This window comes from Lepisosteus oculatus, chromosome 13 (assembly GCF_040954835.1).
Source record: "Lepisosteus oculatus isolate fLepOcu1 chromosome 13, fLepOcu1.hap2, whole genome shotgun sequence".
In the NCBI taxonomy this organism is placed as follows: Eukaryota; Metazoa; Chordata; class Actinopteri; order Semionotiformes; family Lepisosteidae; genus Lepisosteus; species Lepisosteus oculatus.
In genome coordinates, this window is record NC_090708.1 from 8,085,189 (window position 1) to 8,107,613 (window position 22,425).

Below are 22,425 nucleotides of genomic sequence, written 5' to 3' on the forward strand. Positions count from 1 at the left end.
GGTAGTCGTCTTTTTAAAGTCATAATGACCTGTACCTGACCTTAAGCTTATGGTCCTTTAATGGTATGCACGTTCATAATTTAATAAATATGCTGCACATAGAAATAAGTTAATCTTTTTCAGACAAATCTTCCGTTTGTCTTTAAAAAAAAATTGTGCATTGCAGCTACCTGAACATCAGCCAGTAATCTTCAAGGATGTGAAGGTCTCACATGAATATACTTTTGTGACTTTATAAAGTATTACGTACAACATTGCTTTATCCTTGGTGAAACTGCTCCTTGTCTGTATCTATTTCTCTGCAATTTTTCATCGTTCTTTTTTTCCATAGATCCTGGAAAAGGCAGCTGAAATTGCACGGGGTAGTGACTGCATGCCTATGGTTGTAAGTTTATTCATTCAAATCATGATAATTTCGTTTTGCTGTTATTGCAGCTTCATTTTTATGCTGGGGAAAAAGGTGATTTAAATTGAATTAGTGTAGGGTATGTTTTGAACTTTGCGCATTTGTAAGAAATCAGAAGGAATTGAATTTGAACATCAAATTCTGATGACAGTTAAGTCTGAGTATGCCTCTGTATTTTAATTTGCCTGTTGTGGTGCCCTGCTGCCCTCTGGTGTTTTAATTCTGAAACTCTATTCACAGAGTCGAGGAAGCAAGAAGTTCCACATCGAATTGAAAGAAATAATGGAGCGAGATCCCTTGTCTCAGCTTTGCGAGAACGAGAAGGATCTCATCTGGACTCTGCGTTACGACTGTCGAGAGAATTTCCCCCAGTCACTGCCTAAACTGCTGCTTTCCGTGAAATGGAACAAGCATGAGGATATGGCACAGGTAAAGCAACATCGTGATATGCAGACCGTTAACATTGACCTGTATAATTGAGTCTCGTGCTGTTTTTTGTTTGAATTTTTTTTCATCTGCACCTCTAAACCTACAGCCTCACTCTGCCTTATTTTAGAACGTTTAACTGTATTATTAAGATCCTTTTTCAATGTTCCAGTGTGGAAAAATATTTTTTTTTCTCTGTCAGTTCAGAATAAGCTTTGTAGTGCTTCAGAAATAAGACCCAAGGTGTCAATGCTATATTGCTGGGCACATGCAAAAAAATCTATTTCTCAGATGTATCCCACATGTAATTAAATTAACTGGTCCGAGAATAGAATATAACATTTTTAGACGTTCACTATGCAGGTCGAGCGCGAAAATTGTTGCAACCTCAGGCTTGTTGTGAAAAGAGTTTTGCTTTTTGACGCTGGCCGTGAGTCACGAGCTGAGAGAGGGATTTGGGTTTGCCCGATTGTGGACATCACAAACTGCTGTCAAAACAGTTCCTAGGGCGACCTTCGACCTTACTGCCACTGTTGCCAGGTACCCACCCTGCCTGTGACTCACGCTGATCCAAGCTTCCGTTCACAAGGAACAAGAAACATAAATAAACCTCCTGGTACCTCTTTTCTTTTGGAACTTCCGTGACTGGCTCCATGGTTTGAGTGTGTAGTGCAGGTCATTCCAAAGAGCACTTGGCCCTTTTGCATTTTTTTAAGGAAAAAGTCGCTGTCTGTCATCTGAGAAAAACTTACCAGTCTTAAACTCCTGGGTAATTTAGGAAGAAAAACAGCAACGCTCACCCAACCCGAACCAGAAATGTAAAGCAGCTTTTGGTCTCAATCAATTAAGTTGGAGGTATTTAGGTACTGTAGTCCTCTCTGCTGTTTAGCAACTTGAACTGAAGTGATAAAAATGGGAGTAAGCCATTTTTTAAATTCAACAAAGTATGGAAAGAGAACTATGAGAGCCATGATATGCCATCTGAGGAAAACCTGATTTATTCTAAGAGCAAAGTTGCACCAGTGAAATGATTTACAGAAGCATACAAAAATGGTTATGAAAAATTCTCTAGTTTACTGATTTTGAGTATACAGTCATTAAATGGTCTGGGGTTTTTAACAGTTGACCCATATATTGATATGAGTGGGAAGATGTATATAAAAAATGGGTTCAAAATTAGACAATTGCATTGCATGTTTTTGCTAATTCCTTTAGAGGTCCTTGTAAAAAATTACTTGGGCACATAAAAAAGGTGTATTTTAACACTTATTAGAGGCAGGTTTTGGTAACAGTATTTTGTTAAAAGATTATGAACCCACGGTCTGATGTATCCACTATATTCTACCAAGTTAGATCCTCACCAGGACATGTTGCATTTCACTGGTGGATTTTCAGCAGCAGTTTTTCATGCATTTTTGCAAATATAATAATGTAATAATAATAATTGCTTACATTTATGTAGCACTTTTCTGGACACTCCACTCAAAGCACTTTACAGGTAATGGGGATCCCCTCCACCACCACCAATGTGCAGCCCCACCTGGATGATGTGACGGCAGCCATAGTGTGCCAGAACGCTCACCACACATCAGCTCTTAGTTCAATTCAATTTATTTTTATATAGCACCTTTCACAACAAGGTTTCACCAAGGCGCTTTACAATATAATTGGGGAGGAGAGCAGAGTAATGATGCCAATTCATAGATGGGGATTATTAGGAGGGCATTGTTGGTATAGGCCAATGGGAATTTTGGCCAGGACGCTGGGGTTACACCCCTACGTTTTTTGAGAAATGCAATGGGATTTTTAATGACCACAGGGATTTAGGATCTCGGTTTTACGTCTAATCCGAAGGACAGTGGTTGTTTACAGTATAGTGTCCCCGTCACTATACTGGGGCATTAGGACCCACATGGACCGCAGGGTGAGCACCCCCTGCCGGCTAAGAAGTATGAACTAAAAATGTTAACGTTTAATAACTGAAAGTCAGTTTGTGAAACCAATAGAGGAAATAAGTGTTCTACATGCTTCTGGGAAGACTTCTGATATTATATGGAAATAAAATATACTATTTAAATTAATAATTAATATAAATTATATATAACTTTATATAATGGAAATGAGAGACTTCTAACTTAAATTTGAAATTCTTAGAACTTGTCAGCAATATGTATTTAGTGTATTTTATGTCAAATGTGGTACTGACATAACAGGGTAGTATCTGTGATGCCAGCTGCTGTGCTTTTGTGAACATCTGTCCTGGACTGAGTCAGTGGTAAACAGGGCTGTGACCACTTAGGATTTTGCTATGTAGCACCTGTGACTTGTTTGTCAGTTATGCTTTCCCTGATTTTAATTGCCAACCTTTAGTGTTATCTGTGTGAATTGGGGATGAAGTAAACTGGTCCTTGTTAAAATAAAAGCTAAACATCAGCTCACATTTCAGAAAGGAAATGAATCATAGGCAGACACTATTCTGGCTATTATCCAACTTTGAGCAATTGTTGAAAAGTCCACTAGTAAAACAATGTGTTATGTTAAATTTTATTTTTTGAGGTCTTTTTTCATTGACTGCACCCACCTGGGGAGACATGCAATTCTTATTAATAGTTTACCATTGCTGCAACAATAGGCTCGTGAATTAATTGCGCCTGCCTCTTTTGAGGAAACATTATAAAATGAAAAAATAGTCTGGACCCGGAGTCACATATCCAGTTTAGACAGTAACAAACATATGTAACTTATTAAAGACCTTTTAAATAGTTGTTTTTAATACTGTTATTGGACTAAGACTAAAGGTACATTCATTGTCGTGAAGTTGATGGAACATTGAGCTTGTTTTTTTCGAATCTACTAATATAGCAAATGACACAATACAACCTCATTTGAAACTTGCATTTTTCCATGTCGTAAAATGTAATATTGTAATCTGTTTCATGCTTGAAGACTTCAGCCTATGTCTGCCTATGCTTTTTCTGCCTTTGTTGAGGCACTTTTAAAGATGTGGTCCTCCTAGCGGCAGAGCTTGCTTAAAGCTTTGAATGATCTTGAGTAAATCTTCAAAAATGTAGTCTTTGTGTAGTAGGTACTGTATGCAGAATTGCCTAATCCAGTTAAAGTTACAATACAGTAGGGTTTCTGTGTTTTGGCAGTTTAAAATCTGTTGAGAGTGTTTAAGTTGATCCCATCTGAAGCAGTATTGGGCTACTTGAACCCCTGGTTGAGAATTCATCAGAACACACACCGTAAATCATGAAGGGGTTGCTTCTAAAATGTTAAATTGAATGCATATACCATCAATAATCCTGATGTTTGTTTTCTTTGGCTTGTCATTTACAGCTTCAAGCCTTGCTGCAGATCTGGCCCAAGCTGAGTCCCAGGGATGCACTGGAGTTATTAGATTTCAACTACCCAGACCAGTATGTGCGTGAATATGCAGTGAACTGCCTTAGAGACATGAGGTAAATGCTGTTCAGTCTTGGTAGCCATAAATGTACTTTCCCTTCAGCTTTTTATCTCGGTGAAATCTGTGCTGTTTCTCAGTTTCATCTTCCTTTTGCTAATTTGCTTTTGTTTTCCTCAAGGTCATAAATACTTGCCTAAAAGCGTAGAAAAGTTTTAAATTATCTACCCAACGTTCTTTCTTCAGAACCTCCGAAAATTTCACCAGGCTTTAAAATGCTCAAAAACATGCCATTTTTGTTACAGTTGACTAAATCCTCACAACAAGGTTTTTACACGAACAAAACCCTAAACACTGTTCCAAGTTTTTGTCTTCTTTTTTATTCTGGAGAGGACAAAGTTGATCGGTCTAATGTTTGACATGCTACTTAACCCACACCAGAGGGCCCAGTCCAAACATTCTGCTACTTCATGCTGCCCGTCACAAACATAGAGGTTCCATGACCAGAATGGCAGTCAAACATTCTCCTGGGTGCTCCAAGAATGCTAATATTCTGAAGAAATTCTCCAATACAAAGAGAACACGTATTGGGATTAATGTAGCAGCAGCAACTGGGTCCAAAAACTAAGAGAAGCCACATTTGACCCCCCCCAACCCACTTCAAGCTCGTCCCCTATACCTATCGTGTAACTGTCCCTTCCTAGAAAAGAATTTGTTCCAATTCTAATTTGTTCCAAATGATACTATGGTCAGTGAGAGCCTATAATAGTAGATAAAGGAATTTCTGAAGTAATTCAAACCTCTTAATGTGTAATTAACCTCTTCCTGTGAAACGTCAGATTTTTCTACTTGCCTCATTAACCAGTATTTTTGAAGATCTTCGCATTTGTTTTAGACTTTATACACTTAATATGCTCAATTGTTCTAAAGTAAACTCTCACAGGCTGTTTCACTAAACCTGCCCCCCCCCACACACATATGTTTTTTCATCAATATTTGGGCAGAGTAGTTAAGGAAAATAGTAGAATGTGTATTTTCTGTGCTTTGTCCATCAATGCTTCTAAGAGCTATTTTTTAAAGCATAAAAACTGACTCTGGATTATTCTCCTGAAAGTGTATATGGTCTCTCTGAGTTTAAAGGAGATTCCAGTCTCAAACTGTGATTTTTTTTTCTGTAGGCTTGAGAAAAGCATAGACTTTCTGTTTCTTATCTTTGAAAGTATCTGCTTTGCAGGTTGTTGTGCTGGTCTTCTAAGTTTTGCCCTCTCCCCTGCAGTGACGAGGAGCTGTCGCAGTATCTCCTGCAGCTTGTGCAGGTCCTACGTTATGAGCCTTATTATGACTGCGCCCTCTCTAGGTTCCTCTTGGAAAGAGCACAGGCCAATAGGAAGATAGGCCACTTCCTGTTTTGGCATTTAAGGCAAGTCATTCGGAACACTGCTGTTGGTTATTGTGTCTGTCAAGCACACTTCAGGCCTTGTGTGTGTAAAACAACACCAGTTTGTGGCTTAAAAACACAAATAATAAATCCTTCCAATAGTGACTCCAGACCTCTGGTGTTTGTTTACAATTTCCTGGGAAGACTTTAGGTTTTGATCTCCTGACTGGATCCATTTTAATTGAGCCCACAATGCACACGGCAAGGGATCTAAGTTGGCCCCTTTCCTGTAACGGCAAACGCATATTAAGAAAGACATACACAAGGCCTGCAATGTTCCCAGGAGCTGTTTGTTTTAACTGTGTTAATGGTTGCTTTTGTTTGGTACCTGGCAGGTCTGAAATCCATATGCCTGCAGTGTCTGTTCAGTTTTCATTGATACTGGAAGCCTATTGTCGGGGCAGCATTCCTCATATTGAGGTTCTTAAGAAACAGGTAGGTTCAGGCATTCTGCTGTTTCAGTCTTCAGTTTTTAAGATCTTATATGAATAAGCACATAAACCTCTATGCACCATTTAGCTTCTCTTTTTACAAGCAACTTTTTTTTTTTTTTAACAGAAACCATGCCATAAATACAGTCCCCACAGAATTCTGTTTTTATTTAAAGCTTTGTTCGGTTCTCATCTCATGTAGAATTCAGTTTTAAATTGCATTTAAAACCTCAACACTCCAGATGAAGGTGAAATTCAGCACATTTTATTTTGGTCTTGTTTGGGGTGGGGAGAATTGTAAGGTAGTGATGTAATAAATGTAGTTTTCACTGTAGCCTTTATAATTTTCAAACCCTCACTCAGGCAAGGGAGTCAAGTAAGGTACCTTGACTGATCAGGAAACCAGACTTCAGCACCACTGGAATGAATTCCCAACTGTACACGCACGGAAGAAATTCGAAAGAGAGAACAGTTCAAAAAGTTCCTGTTTGCAGGGCTTGGGTTCCAGTGAAATTTCCTTATCGCTGGTGATTGCACAAGCTCTGAGAATAGGGAGAGGTCTCTGAGTGCTGGGTTTTGACAGCTGTTTGACCCAGTAACACTTCTTGGCCACCATTTCACAATCGCACAGCTTACAGCTTCCACTTCATCCTGTGGAGCCCCACTCCAGAATGCCTCCACCGACTTTCAGCTTTAGGCCTAACACCTACTAGATTAGGCGGCTATTTCCTAGAATAGAAAACTGACAGTATTTCAGAAGAGCCCTTTCTGTTCTTGACTACTTGTTCCAATGCGAAACCTCTCAATGGCCTTTGGTCATGTAGTGAATTTGGTTTCTCTTTTATCATGCAGACAACGTGCCTTTTCACTTCACTGCTGGGTTAAAGCCATTAAAGTCTTTTGCTTTAAGACAAGTGTAAAACCTCTTACGGGAGAAAACAGGCCAACTGTCTGAATCCCTGACCAGTTTAAAATAAATATTTACATCATTGTGATTGTCAGGGAAGGTGTACTGTTATGTCTCCTCTGCTGTTATTCTGTCCCGTTGCACTTTTTCATGTGCTCATTATTGCGGCAAATGTTTTCTGAAAGTGCAATACATAGTCTATCACCATGATGTTTTTCTAAAGTAAATTAACACAAGCTCTTTTTTGTCCTTAGTAATTTATTGTGAAATGTTTGGCATTTAGGTTGCTTTACATGGAGTAATTCTGCTGGCAACGTTGTCATGCAAGAAGGAAAATATACACTTATTACTTCTTATAGATCCTATTGCATCGTTTATAAGTTGGGTAACAGTGAGGTGCTTAGTCCTACCATCTTTCCTTTCTTTATCCGATGAGAAAAGGCACATGGACGTGCTGAAATGACTTCGGCACACAGCCTGGTGTCTCTCATCATGTTCATATTTTTCTTAGGATCGGACCAATTTCAAATACAACTAACCCTAAATATGTTGTCTTCTTATTTTCTCTTATGATTACTGTAATCTTTTCAGAATCAAAAAGTTATTTGAACTCTTCAAAACTCGATAAACCTATAGCCTGTGCAGTAATTTTCCTTCTGGCTGAAATGGCAGTGCAGTATTTTAGATTTTGTAATCTAGCTGTTCTGCTCAATTTTAGATGACTGTAGCTCTGTTATGAATATTCCCAGTTTCAGACAAGCATGTATTTCTGTACACTTATTTCTCCTGGCTTGCTGTTTTTTTAGGTCGAGGCACTATGCAAGTTGAAAGCTGTAAATGAATTAATCAAGCTGGGCACTTTAAAAAACGCCAGGAACAAAACTAAAGAGGCAATGCTGACCAAAGAAGCGATGATGACCTGTTTGAGACAGACTGGGTTTGCAGAGACACTCTCTGATCTCCAGTCGCCTCTCAATCCCAGCATCCTCCTCTCGGGAATCCAGTGAGTATGTCTGCAAAAGCAGAATTATGAATTTGCAGACGTTGAATTTAAGGTACCAATACATATTGAGACAGTTGTTTGAACAGTTAGTGATACCCTTATAATACCAAGACCATATGTTTTTTTGTAAAGATGCTTGTATGGAAAAGTGAAAAGTGATTTGAAATATCCTTGAAGAGAGAACTGTAGTAAAGTGCTTCATTAATAACGTGTTGACATATTGGGCCACCTTTGTCCATTCTTAGTTTTTTTTCCTAACTTATTTACAGTCCTTTTCATGCATTTTGGGCATCCAGCAAAAAAGTTGTTTTTAAAGATTTCTTTCCACTTCGGACCCATAGTTACATCATTCTTTCCATCGCACATGTGGAGTCCTTTAAATAAGTGTCTAAACTTTACCACTCCTGTAAATGTAATATTTAAGCATACTGTTGCCAGTCAGAAACCAACTTCAAACATCATTAGCATCTTATCCCTGTAATGTCTTGAGGGTTAGGAGATGGAAGAACTGCAGAACATGATGTACTTTTTCCGATTTGAAAGAAATTCAAACGTATCCCTGGCTGAACTGAAAAAGTCTCCTATCAGTTCATCTACTTTGTGGTGTGATTTAAAAGGCTCCATGTTTTTCTAATCTGATTCCAGCCCAGGTGCGCCCACCATTCTGGCTAAAGTGACAAAACCATCCTTTTGAGTTTCCAGACTGCGCAGAAACATCTGTTCCCAGTTTGTCTGTCATCAGGACGTAGTTTTTGACGATATTGTTGACATTTTTTCTTCATTACTGGCATGTTTTTTCATTTTAATGATTTTTTTTAAAAGTCATTCAGACGTTCTATAAACCATAGCAATTTTAGGTTGTCCTAAATTTCAGATGTATGAAAGTGAACTGCTATTTGGTGGTTTTTTAAACCATGTATTCTGCACATTTTCAGTTCTGTAACAGATTTATTTACAGTGCTCCAACTGTCTTGCCATATTGAAGATTTTTGGGAAAACCTTGATTTCTTAGTGATCATTTTATTAAATTGACTTCTTTCGGCTTAAATAAGCTTTTGGCTTTTTTGATTTAAAACGAGTGTCAGTTAGGTGGGTTTTATGAGATGGTCATTGAAAAATCCTTTTGGTATCTTAAATATGTGAAACCGTCTTGAAATTCGTCCTTATTTTTTGATAGAATTTAACATTTTCTGCTTAGTGCTGTTTTACGGTTGATATTAGGATGTTAACCAAAGCTTTGATTTGGGTTGCTTTCAAAAATTCTGAAACTAATTTTTCATAGCACATCTAGACATGCAAGCAAGCCATATGTGGCCTAACATTGCTGCCAGGGTTCCAGAACCAATGAATGAAAACTAATCTAATAAAGGCAGATAATGCAAGTACAGTGGTGTCATTCAAGCTATCTGTGACTAGTGATCTTGATATTGCTGGCTGGCTTCCAAAACAAGCAGTCACACTGGAGCTTCAATGTGTCTCGAGCTCTTTTTTGATTGAATTGTTAAAGTTTTTCTGTAACGGTTTTCTTACGCTTAGATTTTTTTTTTTCATCTGGAAGTGATTTTTACAGTAGTTTGGCAATGATTTTCTCTCTCTTTCTGCTTTCTATTCCATGCAGTGTGGAGAGATGCAGGTACATGGACTCTAAAATGAAACCACTGTGGGTAGTGTACAATAACAAACTGCTAGCAGGGGATACATTAGGAATCATCTTTAAAAATGGCGATGGTAAGTAGATCGGATTTTGCTCAGATAACAACTCTGCTATGTGTACGATGACATTAAGATGTCTTCCCTGTTAGGTTTGTGTTAATCTAACAGAGCTTTCAATTTAATGTCTTAGGAGCTAGTGCACTCTGCAAATACTCTTTGATTTAAAAGTGTAGGTTTCTTTGTCTATTTTACCCATGCTTAATCATCTTTGAAAATATTAAGAGCTTTCAACGCCTGTTTTAAATAATTGTAGCACTTGAGAAATTGAATAGTATCAGCTGCATGTGTGTTAGGTCATCAGGCACATTTTGCTTCAAATAGAATGTAGCTTTTGCCACCAGCTCTTGGACTTTTGAGGCATTTAGTTGCCTTCAGTTCAAGGGATCCCAAACCAGAGTTGTCCATTGGTCTTTATTGTGAATCTTTTAGACCTCCGCCAAGACATGCTTACCCTGCAGATCCTGCGTCTGATGGACATGCTTTGGAAAGAGGCTAATTTAGACCTGAGGTAAGAATTTCAAAACTCATACAGAAGATTCCCTTTTTGTTGTTTCAAGCTCCTTAGGGATCAGCAGCGACCTTTTTGTTCCTCGAGTGAATTTTGCAGTGCCTTCTGAAAATCCAGAAAGGCATTTTGCTATGACCTGTAAAATTGTAATAATAGCCTTTCATTTGCATTTGCTGATTTGGATTTTGTGCAGCATGTCGCCAGGTTAATATCCGAGTCCGTCACATGTGGCGGTACCTCACCATGCTTCAGACCTTTGAGAACGTGCAGAGAACACGAGGGAAAACTCAAATCTTTTCTGCCCCCCGATTGTTTCATTGTGCTTTATCTCGGCGCAGCAGTTTCTGAAAGCCAGCTGGACTTCTCCCGAAGCGTGTTTAAAACTCGCTGCAACGGAAGGAAGAAGACATTGGATTGCCAAGAATTGCTTATAGATCTGTCAGTAGCTGTCCTCCATACGCGCAGCTTTGTCGGTGAAGAGGGGGCCCGAGTTCAGAAACCCCAGGATGAGATAGAATAGACCCACAGGACGTGTCCTCGAGTTGACTTGTCAGAATGCCTCTCTGACAAGGATGTTTTTTCCTCCGGCTCGGAGTGTTTGAGCCTCTGGGGAGCAGGGAGCTTTCATCCTCTCCTGCTTTTGAAAGGGAAGCAGTTGGAGGGGAGCCCATAGAAGGAGCAGGCCTGAAATGCCATGGAAGAGGGCCAGCCTGACCCCTGACCCTTCGGCACTTGGCACAGCTTTGTCATGTTGTGATAAGACAGGCAGTGATTCCACATGTCTCTCGAACTGAAAGCCCTCTTAATGATCTTCATCCAGCACTCCATATGTGGCTGATGACTCTTAGTACATTTGGCAAATTTATATATGCAACCTCAGTCTCTAAATCTGCCAGACCTCTGCTAGACATAATGTTATATGACAGTGTCTGGGTGCCAGAACTGCATGTTCTGGGAGACAACTCTTTTTTCAAATGAAGACCAGCTTTCATTGCTAGCTGAAGACCTTCTGCCAGAACATCCAGTTAGACGGTTTTATTGAAGGAAGTTGTTTTTTTTTTGGGGTTTAGAAAAGATCTAATGATTTTTAAATGCCTGGGTTCTTCTGTACTAGCTAGCTACCTCTTAGCTTTTGTCGTACTGTTGTGTTGCTTGCTGTGACAAAATATCCCTCAAGTGCAGTTTTTGAATAGGAAGGTTCTCCAGAAGTTGATTTTTTTTTTACCAGGCAATATTTACAATGTGGATCTTATATTAATAAATTATTAATCTAATATTATTTTTATATATTTTTCTAAATAAAAGTTTTTAAAGGATTTTCAAACCATTCAGTATATTGCTGAAGTTTCACCAACTCTGATGCGATAACCGGTTTACATAAAGCACTCCTGTTTCTTTTCTTCTGACAAGAAAACCTACAATTTCTTGCACAAAATATTGAAGGGACTGCTCTCTACACATACTTGAAATTAGTCTCCCTTGTCTACGAAGTCCAGTTTGTGGCCCGTTCAATGTAAGCGATGACTCCAGTTGAGCTGCTTTTAACTTACCCCTTTTGATGTCTTGTCTGTTTTAGTGTCATATGAATGTTAAATAGTCATTTTCTAAACTTAAGTCAAAAGCTGTAACTATGAACAAAGAGCTGAACCTTTTTATGAGAGATGCATTGTGCCATCTACTGGACAGAGTGAGAACTGACTTAAACCTGCCCTAAAATGAAATTACACCACAATGTACAGAACATGGAGATTTAAGTATTCATGCTTATTTTACTGTAATCTCTTAAGACCAGACAATGTATTCTTCTGATTCTTTACAACCTGGACATTTGTGTTTTTGGAGTAACTACATCATATTCACTTTTTTTTTTCAGAATAGTGCCTTACGGTTGTCTAGCGACAGGAGACCGAACTGGTCTGATAGAAGTTGTTTCTGCTTCCGAAACAATTGCCAATATTCAGCTGACCAGCAGTAATGTAGCTGCCACTGCAGCTTTTAACAAAGATGCCCTCCTCAACTGGCTGAAAGAGAAGAATTCTGGGTAAATATTATGTCCTTAGTAAAACTATACCTGTTAACTTTTAGCTCCTCCAGCAGGAAATCAGCAACAGGTTTAGTTGGTACAGGAGTTGTTGCTACAGTCCCGCGTTCTAAAAATGGATAGGATAATAATTACAAACCAAGAAAAGTCTTTTTTGTGGGATAACCTTGCTTTCCTTGTGTTTCTCTCCAGAGATGCGCTGGATCGAGCAATTGAAGAGTTCACATTGTCTTGTGCTGGCTACTGTGTAGCTACCTATGTGCTCGGAATTGGTGACAGACACAGTGACAATATCATGGTTCGGAGCACAGGGCAGGTAAGGGTGTATGCTGAACCTACATATTGAATATTGAAATGAGAAATGTCCCATGTGCTCTTGTATATATGTAATGCCTTGTTTTAAAACAATAAGCCTTGGGTGGCACAGTGGTGCAGTGGTTAGGACTGCTGCCTTGCATCACTGGGTTTCAGGGTTCAATCCCAGACCTGGGGTGCTGTCTGCATAGAGTCTGTTCTCCCTGTGTTTATATGGGTTTCCTCCAGGTGCTCTGGTTTCCTCCCATAGTCCAAAAACATACTGGTAGGTTAATTGGGTTCTGGGAAGACTGGTTCTAGTTGTGTGTGTGCTCCGTGATGGACTGGTGTCCTGTCCAGGGTGTATCCTGCCTTGCATCCGTTGCTTGCTGGGATAGGCCCCGGTTCCCCCATGGCCCTGAATTGGAAGAAGTGATGAGAAAAGGGAAGGATCGATGGACGTTAAGCTTTTTTTTTTTGTGCGTCTGCATGTTTCAGCTCTTTCACATAGACTTCGGACATATTCTGGGCAACTTCAAATCCAAGTTTGGGATCAAAAGGGAGCGGGTGCCTTTCATTCTCACTTATGATTTCATCCATGTCATCCAGCAAGGAAAAACGGGCAACACTGAGAAGTTCGGCAGGTAGGAAGCCTTCAGCACCTCCCAAAGAATATACAGTATAGAATTGCATTTTGAATCTATTGCTTTGTAACTTAGCCTGATTCCAAACAATTTACAGACTTCCAATTTGCTTTGCCAGCATCTACTGTTTTACTTTGAATTATAGCAGAGCGTACAGCTATATATATGACTAGGGTAATGGATCATGTCCGTGGCAGTTTAAATGAAAACTGACATTCAAACCTGATGCTTCAGTTTCCTTTAAAAAAAGCAATAATACCATCTAGTAAAACACTTTAGCCTTGGAAGTTGGTAAATGTGAGGCTTTTTGATGCAGGATAAAGCTCTGCCAACTTTAATGTTTTCTGTATTCCGGTGTTCATTGCCAGGTTTCGACAGTGCTGTGAAGATGCCTACTTGATCCTTCGGAAAAATGGAAACTTATTTATTACTCTCTTTGCACTGATGCTCACAGCAGGCCTTCCAGAGCTCACATCAGTTAAAGACATTCAGTACCTTAAGGTAAGAAATGCCCTGGAAGAGCCAAAGATTGAAATCTACTATAGCTCACGTAGGTTTTATATCCATAAAATATACAGAACATTGGTCTGTTTTCAATAGAAATTCATATAATAGGGTAAAATCAAAGTCTTACATAATTTTCCCAACAAATTATTTCATTCTGTGAAGTGAAAATAAATGCTTACTGACCTGTTTTTAAATGTTATGAAATTCCGACCTCTTGTCCCTTATCTTTTCACAATTCAAGAGTTTAATCTGGCTCTTCAAACAGTGGTGTCTTGTGTGTGTTAAACTAAGTGGCAACAAAAATCTCAAGACCCTATAGATAGATAATAGATAAGACTTTATTAATCCCGAAGGGAAATTGAGGATGTAGCTTAATGGATTTTCTTAAAATGTTTTTTTTTTTCTAGGACTCCCTTGCGCTGGGGAAAACTGATGAGGACGCACTAAAACAATTCAGACAGAAATTTGATGAGGCTTTGCGTGAAAGTTGGACTACAAAAGTGAACTGGATGGCACACAATGTGGCAAAAGACAACAGATCTTAGCAGTTGCACCAGTGCCCGAACTGACTGTGGGAATCTGTTTTTAAAGAAGGGAACAGTTGAAGTCTGGACCATATATTGGCACAGGGGTGATGTGAATAACCCGATTGTTGCACTGTCAGCTTCACTGCTTCTTCAAAACTAGACCAAGATTTTTTTTGTTTTGTTTTCATATCTGTATATAGTGGGTAATCGACAGTTGCTGATTTTGCACGCTGGGGGCTACTGGTTTCTTTATGTTCCTGTATATTTTATTGACGAGGTTTGTGTGAAACAGCTATAAAAATGGCGTTAGTACACATTTCTATGTGACTGTAATGATAATATATATGTTCAACAGCTTTACTTCAACAGACATGGTGAGACATGATCACATTAAACACAGTTTAATTAAATACTGCTTAGAATGCAATATAGGTAACTCCAATTGTGATGAGTTTCAGCCAAGAGATTTTAGATTATGTACATGTTATGCATCTGAGTTATTGCAAAGTGACTGCTTTGATATACAAATGTAAGGGCAAAAGACTACAAAATAGGTTAGACTCAACAGAATGGAAAAAAAAAACGTTTCCTTTTAGTGAAACCTATAGTGTTGCTGGGGGGGAAAAAACAACAATTAAGCCAGACGTATTTCGTCACAATTGTAATTCCTCTTTCAAAGATTTGAAAAATGTGCCTCAAATGTGTGAAGAGAAGATATTTTAAATTTATGTGCTAGACTACTTCCTAAGCATTGCTAGCAAAGCTTTGAACTTCCAGTCTAAATGATGTTAGATAATATCATTGGACTACTCTACACTGGAATTTTTAGAAACTTAGTTTGGGAGTCTGGTTCATGTTTTTATACCAGAGATGAGTGAAACTTTGATGTGATGTGCTAAAATGAAGATGTGATTCTTAAATTTCTTCCACTGAAGAAACTGGCTGCAGGTACAAAGCACTTTTTATTGAAATTTATATAACTGCCTTGTCTTATTAACAGGTTTCAATGCAGGTGTTTGTACTGTCACTGACATGCCTGAATTTACTTGCAAACATCATTCAGAAAACGGACAAAAAAAATCTCATTTTTAAAATATCATTTTAAAATGTTTTTAACGTTCTCGGCATAAGACACCCTGACTTCATGAAGCTAACGAAACTGAAGCTGGTTTGTTTTTTTCGTTATGTGCCAAAAAACACAAAAGTAACATTTCAGTACACAACAGGTTGCATAGTTGCCTTTATTTTTATAAATTTAACAGGGTATAAGGTCTTGCTTTGGACACCCTTCTTACACACTCCAATGTAATCATTTCAATAAAATGGGAAACAAAGTTTAAAACCTTAAATCTAACAAGAAAGAAAATGATGGTAAAGTCAAAAGAAATCCACGCCACAGGACCAAAATGCAGTGGACCAGTTTTTATGCCAATTATGACTTTTTAATTTACAATTATGTTTTGAGCTTTATAGGGAATGTACCTTTTAAAGTGTCAATGCATGGAAAAATTAAACTTGTTTAAAATATGTATTTTTTTTATTGATGTGATCTGTGAAGTAAAAGAGCATTTAGTACTTTTCAGTACTAATGTATTTAAAAGCTTTTTTTTTTTTAGGTGCTCTTCCACCATCAGCGGTTGATTTGTGCAATATAACCAGAAAGTTCTGCAAGCCTGCTGTGTAATTTTTTGTTTCACTTTATTTGTAATGCTGTTCTCACACCAGTAGCCTTGAGTTCTTCTAGACACTGAATATTTGGAAGATGTACATGCTTTTGTTTTGTTGGTAGTTGTTTTTTCTCCAAAGGGAGTTTTATTAAAGTTATTTTACATTTAACCTCTCATTATTCCAGTTTTTTGTAAAAGGAGCTTCTGTGGTCTTGAAGCACTCAGACACTTCCATTTTTCATCAAACCTTTATTTTTAGAAAAGGGGAAACTGCAGTATGTCCATTATAAATTTCAAATGTAAGATTTAACAGCCCTCGTTTTAATGTACTGCTGCAAACTTAATGAATCACGTACTATGTATTCCAAAAAGTGTAAACTATGAAAAGACTACAGCTTCCCTTGAATTCAAAAGAAGTTAAAGAAATGCTTACCTGCTGATGTTAATGTCACAAGCCTTGTTGTAATTTGCCCCTCTGTTGAGCACATTTTGTGAATGCTGCAGGCACATTTCTGCTAAACTGTAGGACTATCAAATAACTTCCTTTTTGTATGGTACAAGCATATGGATAAAATTTCCATAATTCCCGTTACATGCTTTTTCGCATACGTCTTTACTCTCTGTGTTTTTAGCTATTCAAATTGAAATGGTACCTCTCTTCTGTATATAGCAATTAATCAACAACTTTACAGCTACCTTCTGGAAAATTCTATCTGCAAAAGTTATGCATTTGAAGAGCTCTGTTTGAATTTCGAGTTTGAAGATATCTGGAGGTTTTCTGCGAAAGGAGATGTAAATGACAAGTTTATTAGGGGTTGCTGAAAGAATGGACCACATCCTTCAAATGAACAGTGAACAAACAAGCATGGAGAATAGAGGTGGCTGTTTTTGGTACTCCTGTACATTTTAGAACATGATACCAAAACAATGTCGGTGAAGTCTGTGTGATGCTACCTTCATTTTAACAGTGGAAATATTCTGCACTTTAATAGATCTGAACTGGAATGTCTGATTCCCTGTTCATGTACTAAAACTGATGGGGATCTGAAACTGGCTGGCTGAACCAACAGCCTGTTCTTGAGATTATCGCTAATTATTCAAAAATCTGCCCAAATTATCCCAACTAAGGGTTCAAAATTATGTCACCAATGCCTGGGACAAGAGCTAAACTGGTTCAGATAAGCAAATCTGTTATGTACAGTAACTAAGAATACAAGTTAAAAAAAATTGCTTCTGATCTTTGTTGTATACAAAATGTTGGTCACCTGTTTAATTGTCACCTTCCACAAGTTTGATCAGATAGGTCCGTTTTAGTTTGTAAGAAAATTAATTGCCTGACTTTAGGTTGCTTTCTTCAACAGGAAGTTGCTCTCGAATTGTCGGAGCATGCCAGCTGTTCCTGTAAGATTTTGTGGTGTAGTGGTTCTCATCTGTCTGCCATGTGAGCAAATGAACTTTTGCCTTCTGCCTAAATTGTAAGCAGACTAGAGTAATTCCTCCAGACTAACAGCCTCTGGGTTGCTCAATGCTAATTTAAGGACATACATTTGTATCTTTTTTCTTTTTAGAAATTAAGTTTATGAATAGTATTTATCTTGTTCTCTCCCATGTCATGAGGCAGTAAAGCCATTGTATGCAGGCTTTAAGTGTGCAAGTAATTTATATAGAATTCAGGGGTTTAAAATTGGTAATCAAGGTAGGTTGTGAACAGTGTGAAGGAAAAAAGCATAATTTGCTTAAATATGGTATGTTAACAAATATCCCAAAATCCCAAAGGAACTGGAAGTCCATTCTAAGCTGCTATTGGTATTCACTGTAAGACTGAAGATAAGAGATGAAACACTAAAAGTATTAAACGTTTAAAACTATTGTTTTGGATTTCTGTAAGGGTTTCTATGATTCAGTGTATCTTGTTAAAGTGAAAATAAAGCCTGGTTTTAAGCGATATTACCACTGTGTGTATTTGAGAAGAATATGGGCATGTCAAAGGCAGATATGTAGAAAACATTAGTACCCAAAGAAGCAAAGAGGGTATCAAATACATTTCTTCTGTGTAAATTTCAAATTATTTATGGCACGTTTATATGGGTTTGCCAGATGCATCAGTCAAATGAGTTCATGACTTTGGATTGTTTGAGTAGGAACTAGAAACCCTTGATTTTAACATTTCATCATAGAAAACACAACTTTGCATAGCTATCCTTCAGTGTAATAGTACCCAGAAGACAAAGGCTTAACGGTTTCTATGAACATTTTAAAAGACCTCTTTCTTCGCACGTGCTTGTCATGAAGCTTTGTGCTTTTTAGCAGCGTCTGCGCAAGTACATCCAAATTGCTCGCGTTGCAGAGTTGAAGTAGAGAAGCTGAATTTGATATGGGCAGTGCTTTATTTCATTTAATCTCAGACATCACTAACATTTAAACAATTAAGGAGATAAGTCTAATAACCTGCATTTTCCAGGTCATCATCGGGTGCTCATTGTGTCCAGTATGATCCCGTCACTCAAGAATCAGGGCACACTCAAGAATCTGCATAACCCTGACTTAAAACACTAACTGCCTTTTTTGGGTGAATTGCATGAATTTCAGAATGTAAGATAGTAATAGTCCTGAAGAAAAGCTTTTTGAAGTTGGTAAAGCATTTGAATAAATGGCTAAAAATATTTTAAAAAGAAATCGGTTCAGTAAAGCAATTTCAGGAGTCCAACCTTTACAGACTTTGATTATGGTGACTCTTGATTATAACGCCTTTTAAAAAAACATCTTACCAAAAACCTCTGAGCAGAAAATGATCTTGTGATAAAGAGGGATGGCATAGTATGTGCAGGCAATAAAGTGAGGAGTATGTCTACTGACTGGTGCAATCTTAAGCAAACCAGTAATTAAATTTAGTAAGTATTAATGCTCGTCTGTTTTTATTTTTTGTGACATTCAGAATTAAAGAATTGAGGTGTTTTTGATTAGCAAAGATATGGACCCTACCATTTTTTAAAGGTGGCTTTAATTAATAAAAGCTTTTGGTTCAATATTATTGTATACCATTGTAGGCATACATTTCAAATCTTACAAGTTTCAAATTTATTGTCATTACACTCATACATGGTATATGGTATAACGAAATGCTATTTAACTAACTCTCGGAGATAAGTAGTACAAAGAGAAAAAAAACAACAATACAATTGTGTAGCAAAAGAAAGACAGAGAACAGGCAGTGTGCAAAAAACAACAACAGATGATGTTCAAAAAAACAACAGGCAATTTGCAAAACAACAAAAAGGTAACAGGTTATGTTACGTAAGGACAGTACTTAATGCACAAACAGTACAAGCAGAAACCGCCCAACTTCACAGATCTAAAACATACTGTAGATTGTAGAAATCGAACTGGCCATTTGGTGAGTGAAATGCAGCTATACCCACACCTGGGTAGGATCTGCAGTATTTCAGGTACATATTCCCCAGAGCACAGGGGTTTAAAACTAAACTTTGAAACTCATCTGGGTTAGTGAGACAAGTCGCAGGTCTGTTGGCTTCTGCTCACAGGGCCACCCGGTCATTCTTAATGTGGTTTAAGGTCTGAGATTGGGTACCATGTTAGGGCAGAACTGATGTCCCAGGTCCTGTGTTAGTTGTTCTGCATTGGCAAATGACTTGCCATCATTAGTTTAATATGTTTGACATGTTATCTCAGATGTGGTTCTCACTGCTGCTTCAATGTCTAACAATATAACTAAGTATGTTTAGAAACATAAGGATTGGAGGATGTTCAATTGTGTTATTGGAAGTTTTATGTTTTTTGTATTTGACTGATTCCAAGGTCTAAAATAATTGAAGGTAGACTGTTACTTCCATAAAGTAAGCATTGTGGTGTGACATGATTGTGAGACCATTGCAGAGTTATGTCTGACATTCTTGGGATGTTACATAAGGGTGTTGTGCCCAAATCCATTACAGATTAATTAAATCTCACTTCCCTAAATTGTTCACACCATGGTTTAGAACACAGTGTGGTCTGGCCAATTCCTTTTCATAGTTCAACCCCTGATCTAGCTGTTGTACAGTTTGCTGAGGCACTACAGCTGCTGTGTTCAAATTATGATGGTGTGTCTGTTTGGCTAAGGATCCATTGTGCAATAAGCTCAGGTTTGTTTTTTTTAAATGAACAATGCTTTATAAATATAGTCCTTGATGTCATTTAAACTTTTCTAATTTGTGTTCTAATTTCTTCATAACTCCTTATTGTTGTATTCATTTTCATTTTGTGCAAATTACAGATTTGTTCATTTTTAGCAGCACTCAAGAGACAATGTGAGATTACATTTGCTAAATTGGATGTATCCTTTTATCCCTGCCTTGGAATAATGTACGAGAGAAGAAGGGTGATTCATCACTCCGCTGTTGCTTCCTGTGGGGTTTGAAAATGATTAATGAGACAGCTATTTGATTTTGAAATATGCAAATTTATTCAGCACCAAAATTACACCTCCAGTCTGCATATGTGTTGATGAGGTTTTATGGACTAAGCTAGCACCACTTGTTGCATTTTTACCCTTTATTTGTGTAAGAGCTAAATATGAACAAGAGAGCTGTCAGATGATGAGTTTAAGTGGATGCACCCAGCTATGGTTTCTAGTTTTTAGAAATTGGTAGAACCGTAATTTGTGTTTTTTTTGTGTGCAAGTATTGAAAACAGTACAATACTTGTAGTTTTCCTTAAATGGTCAATTGAATTTCACTGATATGATTACTTCGTGTTTAACAGTCACACCCGGACTTTTTCATGCAAGCATGTGAAAATATTCAACTTGTTTGTACGGAAATAAGCAACTTTTGCACCAATTTCTAAAGTTCTCCCACACAGTGAAGCAACATGCACTATTCTATATTTATCTTTTGATTTACTCCTCTACTAGTATTCCTACATAATTATCTCTGAGGATTTCTTGTAAGCAGCCATTAATGCTACAACAGTTTGATCTTTATCATAAATAATGAAAGTGGATACAGCACTCAAGCATTAAGAATGAAGAAGATATCTAATAATAAGAACAAACCTTTAATTCCAGTTCTGTAAAGCATCTTCAGCTGAAACAGGCAATTAGAACATCATCCAGGCAAGGCAGCTCACAAATTTACTTGGATTGTGTTCAGCTAAGTACTTTTTAATGGGCCTGCAAGGAGAGGACCTGCGTCATTGTGTCGACCTGAAGGGTAATGAGTGAAAATAAGAAAGCAAACAAATGTTTTTAAACTTGTTTTACATTCATTGAATGCAGTGCTTTTGGCTGGGTATTTAAAGCCTTCGGAAATAGTTTTTCAATAAATAATTAGGCAAGGGATGATGCACATCAGCCATTTAAAATTTACTTCTGTCTTGCATTAAGAGAGAATTAGTCACTTCTTAAGAAGATAAAGGGGATAATATATAATTCAATAGGGCAAATACAGTGAGGACTTATAGAATAAAATGATTTTTGGTTTGGAGCTGAGTATGTTGCTAAACAACACACATTCTATATGCGCAGTCTTGTGTATAGAGTCATTTGGAACAGTGCTGCAATCAGTTCTGATATCGAAATGCTGCATAACTTGTAGGATTTGAGCAATTACTAATGTGAATTTAAACACTAAATACCAACCTTCCTTCAAGTTCTTATGGCTTCTGGCCGTAGAGATTTTTTTTCTTCTTAGTACATTCGGTGGTATGAAAATGAAAGGAGTTTTGTGGGCGTCAGTGTTTAAATTGATATGCATCTGGCTTGTGGCTTGTGGTTTTATACTGCAGTATGTCAAAAAGAATCAAAGAACTTCTTTCAGCAACATAACCAGTGTACAGTATTGCACCTGTAATGCTGCTACAAAATGAAATTCCATATTAAAATCAGTAATAGTTTACTTCTACCTTTCTTCCCATTATGCTCATGTTCTTATAGCCATTCATCTAATTCAAGGAAGAATCTGAATGCATGATTCATGTTTAGTTACTGAATATTTTACAGGCTCCAGTCTCTTAATGTTAGCTTCATTGCAGGGGCAGTAAAAAGGATGCATTCCAGTGACTTGTTTGATGATTCCTATTCATGGCATAGGAGATGGAAGCACCTGGTTCTTTCAGGGTACAGTCATGATGCATATATCCGTCCATCTATTTTCCAACCACATCTTCCAAATCAGGGGTATTGGGTAGACGATGCCTATCCTGGCAAACAACGGGTGCAAGGCACGATGCAGCCTGGAACACACACACGCACATGCGCGTACGTCAATATCCCCAGAAGCTAAATAACCTTTCAGTTTGTTTTGGGACAGTGGGAGGAAACTGGAGCACCTCTAAGAAACCCATACAACCACAGAGAGAACTTACAAACTTCATGCAGATAGCACCCTGGGTTAGGAATTGAAGAGCAAGTCCCAGCAAAGCAAGACAGTAATATGTGCCACAGTGCCACACATGATCCATGTAGATCCATTATTTTATCAAATGCCTTATAGCTTGTCTTAGAAGATCATT

At 37.8% G+C, this 22,425-nt stretch overlaps 1 protein-coding gene across 5 annotated transcripts in view; it reads left to right on the top strand.

The window, feature by feature from the left end:
- The window catches only part of pik3cb (phosphatidylinositol-4,5-bisphosphate 3-kinase, catalytic subunit beta), a 71,561-nt gene extending 55,477 nt beyond the window's left edge, over nt 1-16,084 (top strand). For all 5 annotated transcript variants that reach the window (XM_015361018.2, XM_015361016.2, XM_015361015.2 and 2 more), the window contains 13 exons: nt 332-385; nt 647-835; nt 4,172-4,293; nt 5,512-5,655; nt 6,009-6,108; nt 7,818-8,014; nt 9,633-9,742; nt 10,157-10,235; nt 12,109-12,276; nt 12,469-12,592; nt 13,069-13,214; nt 13,583-13,715; nt 14,129-16,084. In XM_015361018.2, coding sequence (XP_015216504.1) covers nt 332-385; nt 647-835; nt 4,172-4,293; nt 5,512-5,655; nt 6,009-6,108; nt 7,818-8,014; nt 9,633-9,742; nt 10,157-10,235; nt 12,109-12,276; nt 12,469-12,592; nt 13,069-13,214; nt 13,583-13,715; nt 14,129-14,266 — 1,704 coding nt within the window. In that variant the 3' untranslated portion in view covers nt 14,267-16,084. The remainder of the gene's footprint in view (nt 1-331; nt 386-646; nt 836-4,171; nt 4,294-5,511; nt 5,656-6,008; nt 6,109-7,817; nt 8,015-9,632; nt 9,743-10,156; nt 10,236-12,108; nt 12,277-12,468; nt 12,593-13,068; nt 13,215-13,582; nt 13,716-14,128) is intronic.
- Nucleotides 16,085-22,425: the final 6,341 nt, after the last annotated feature.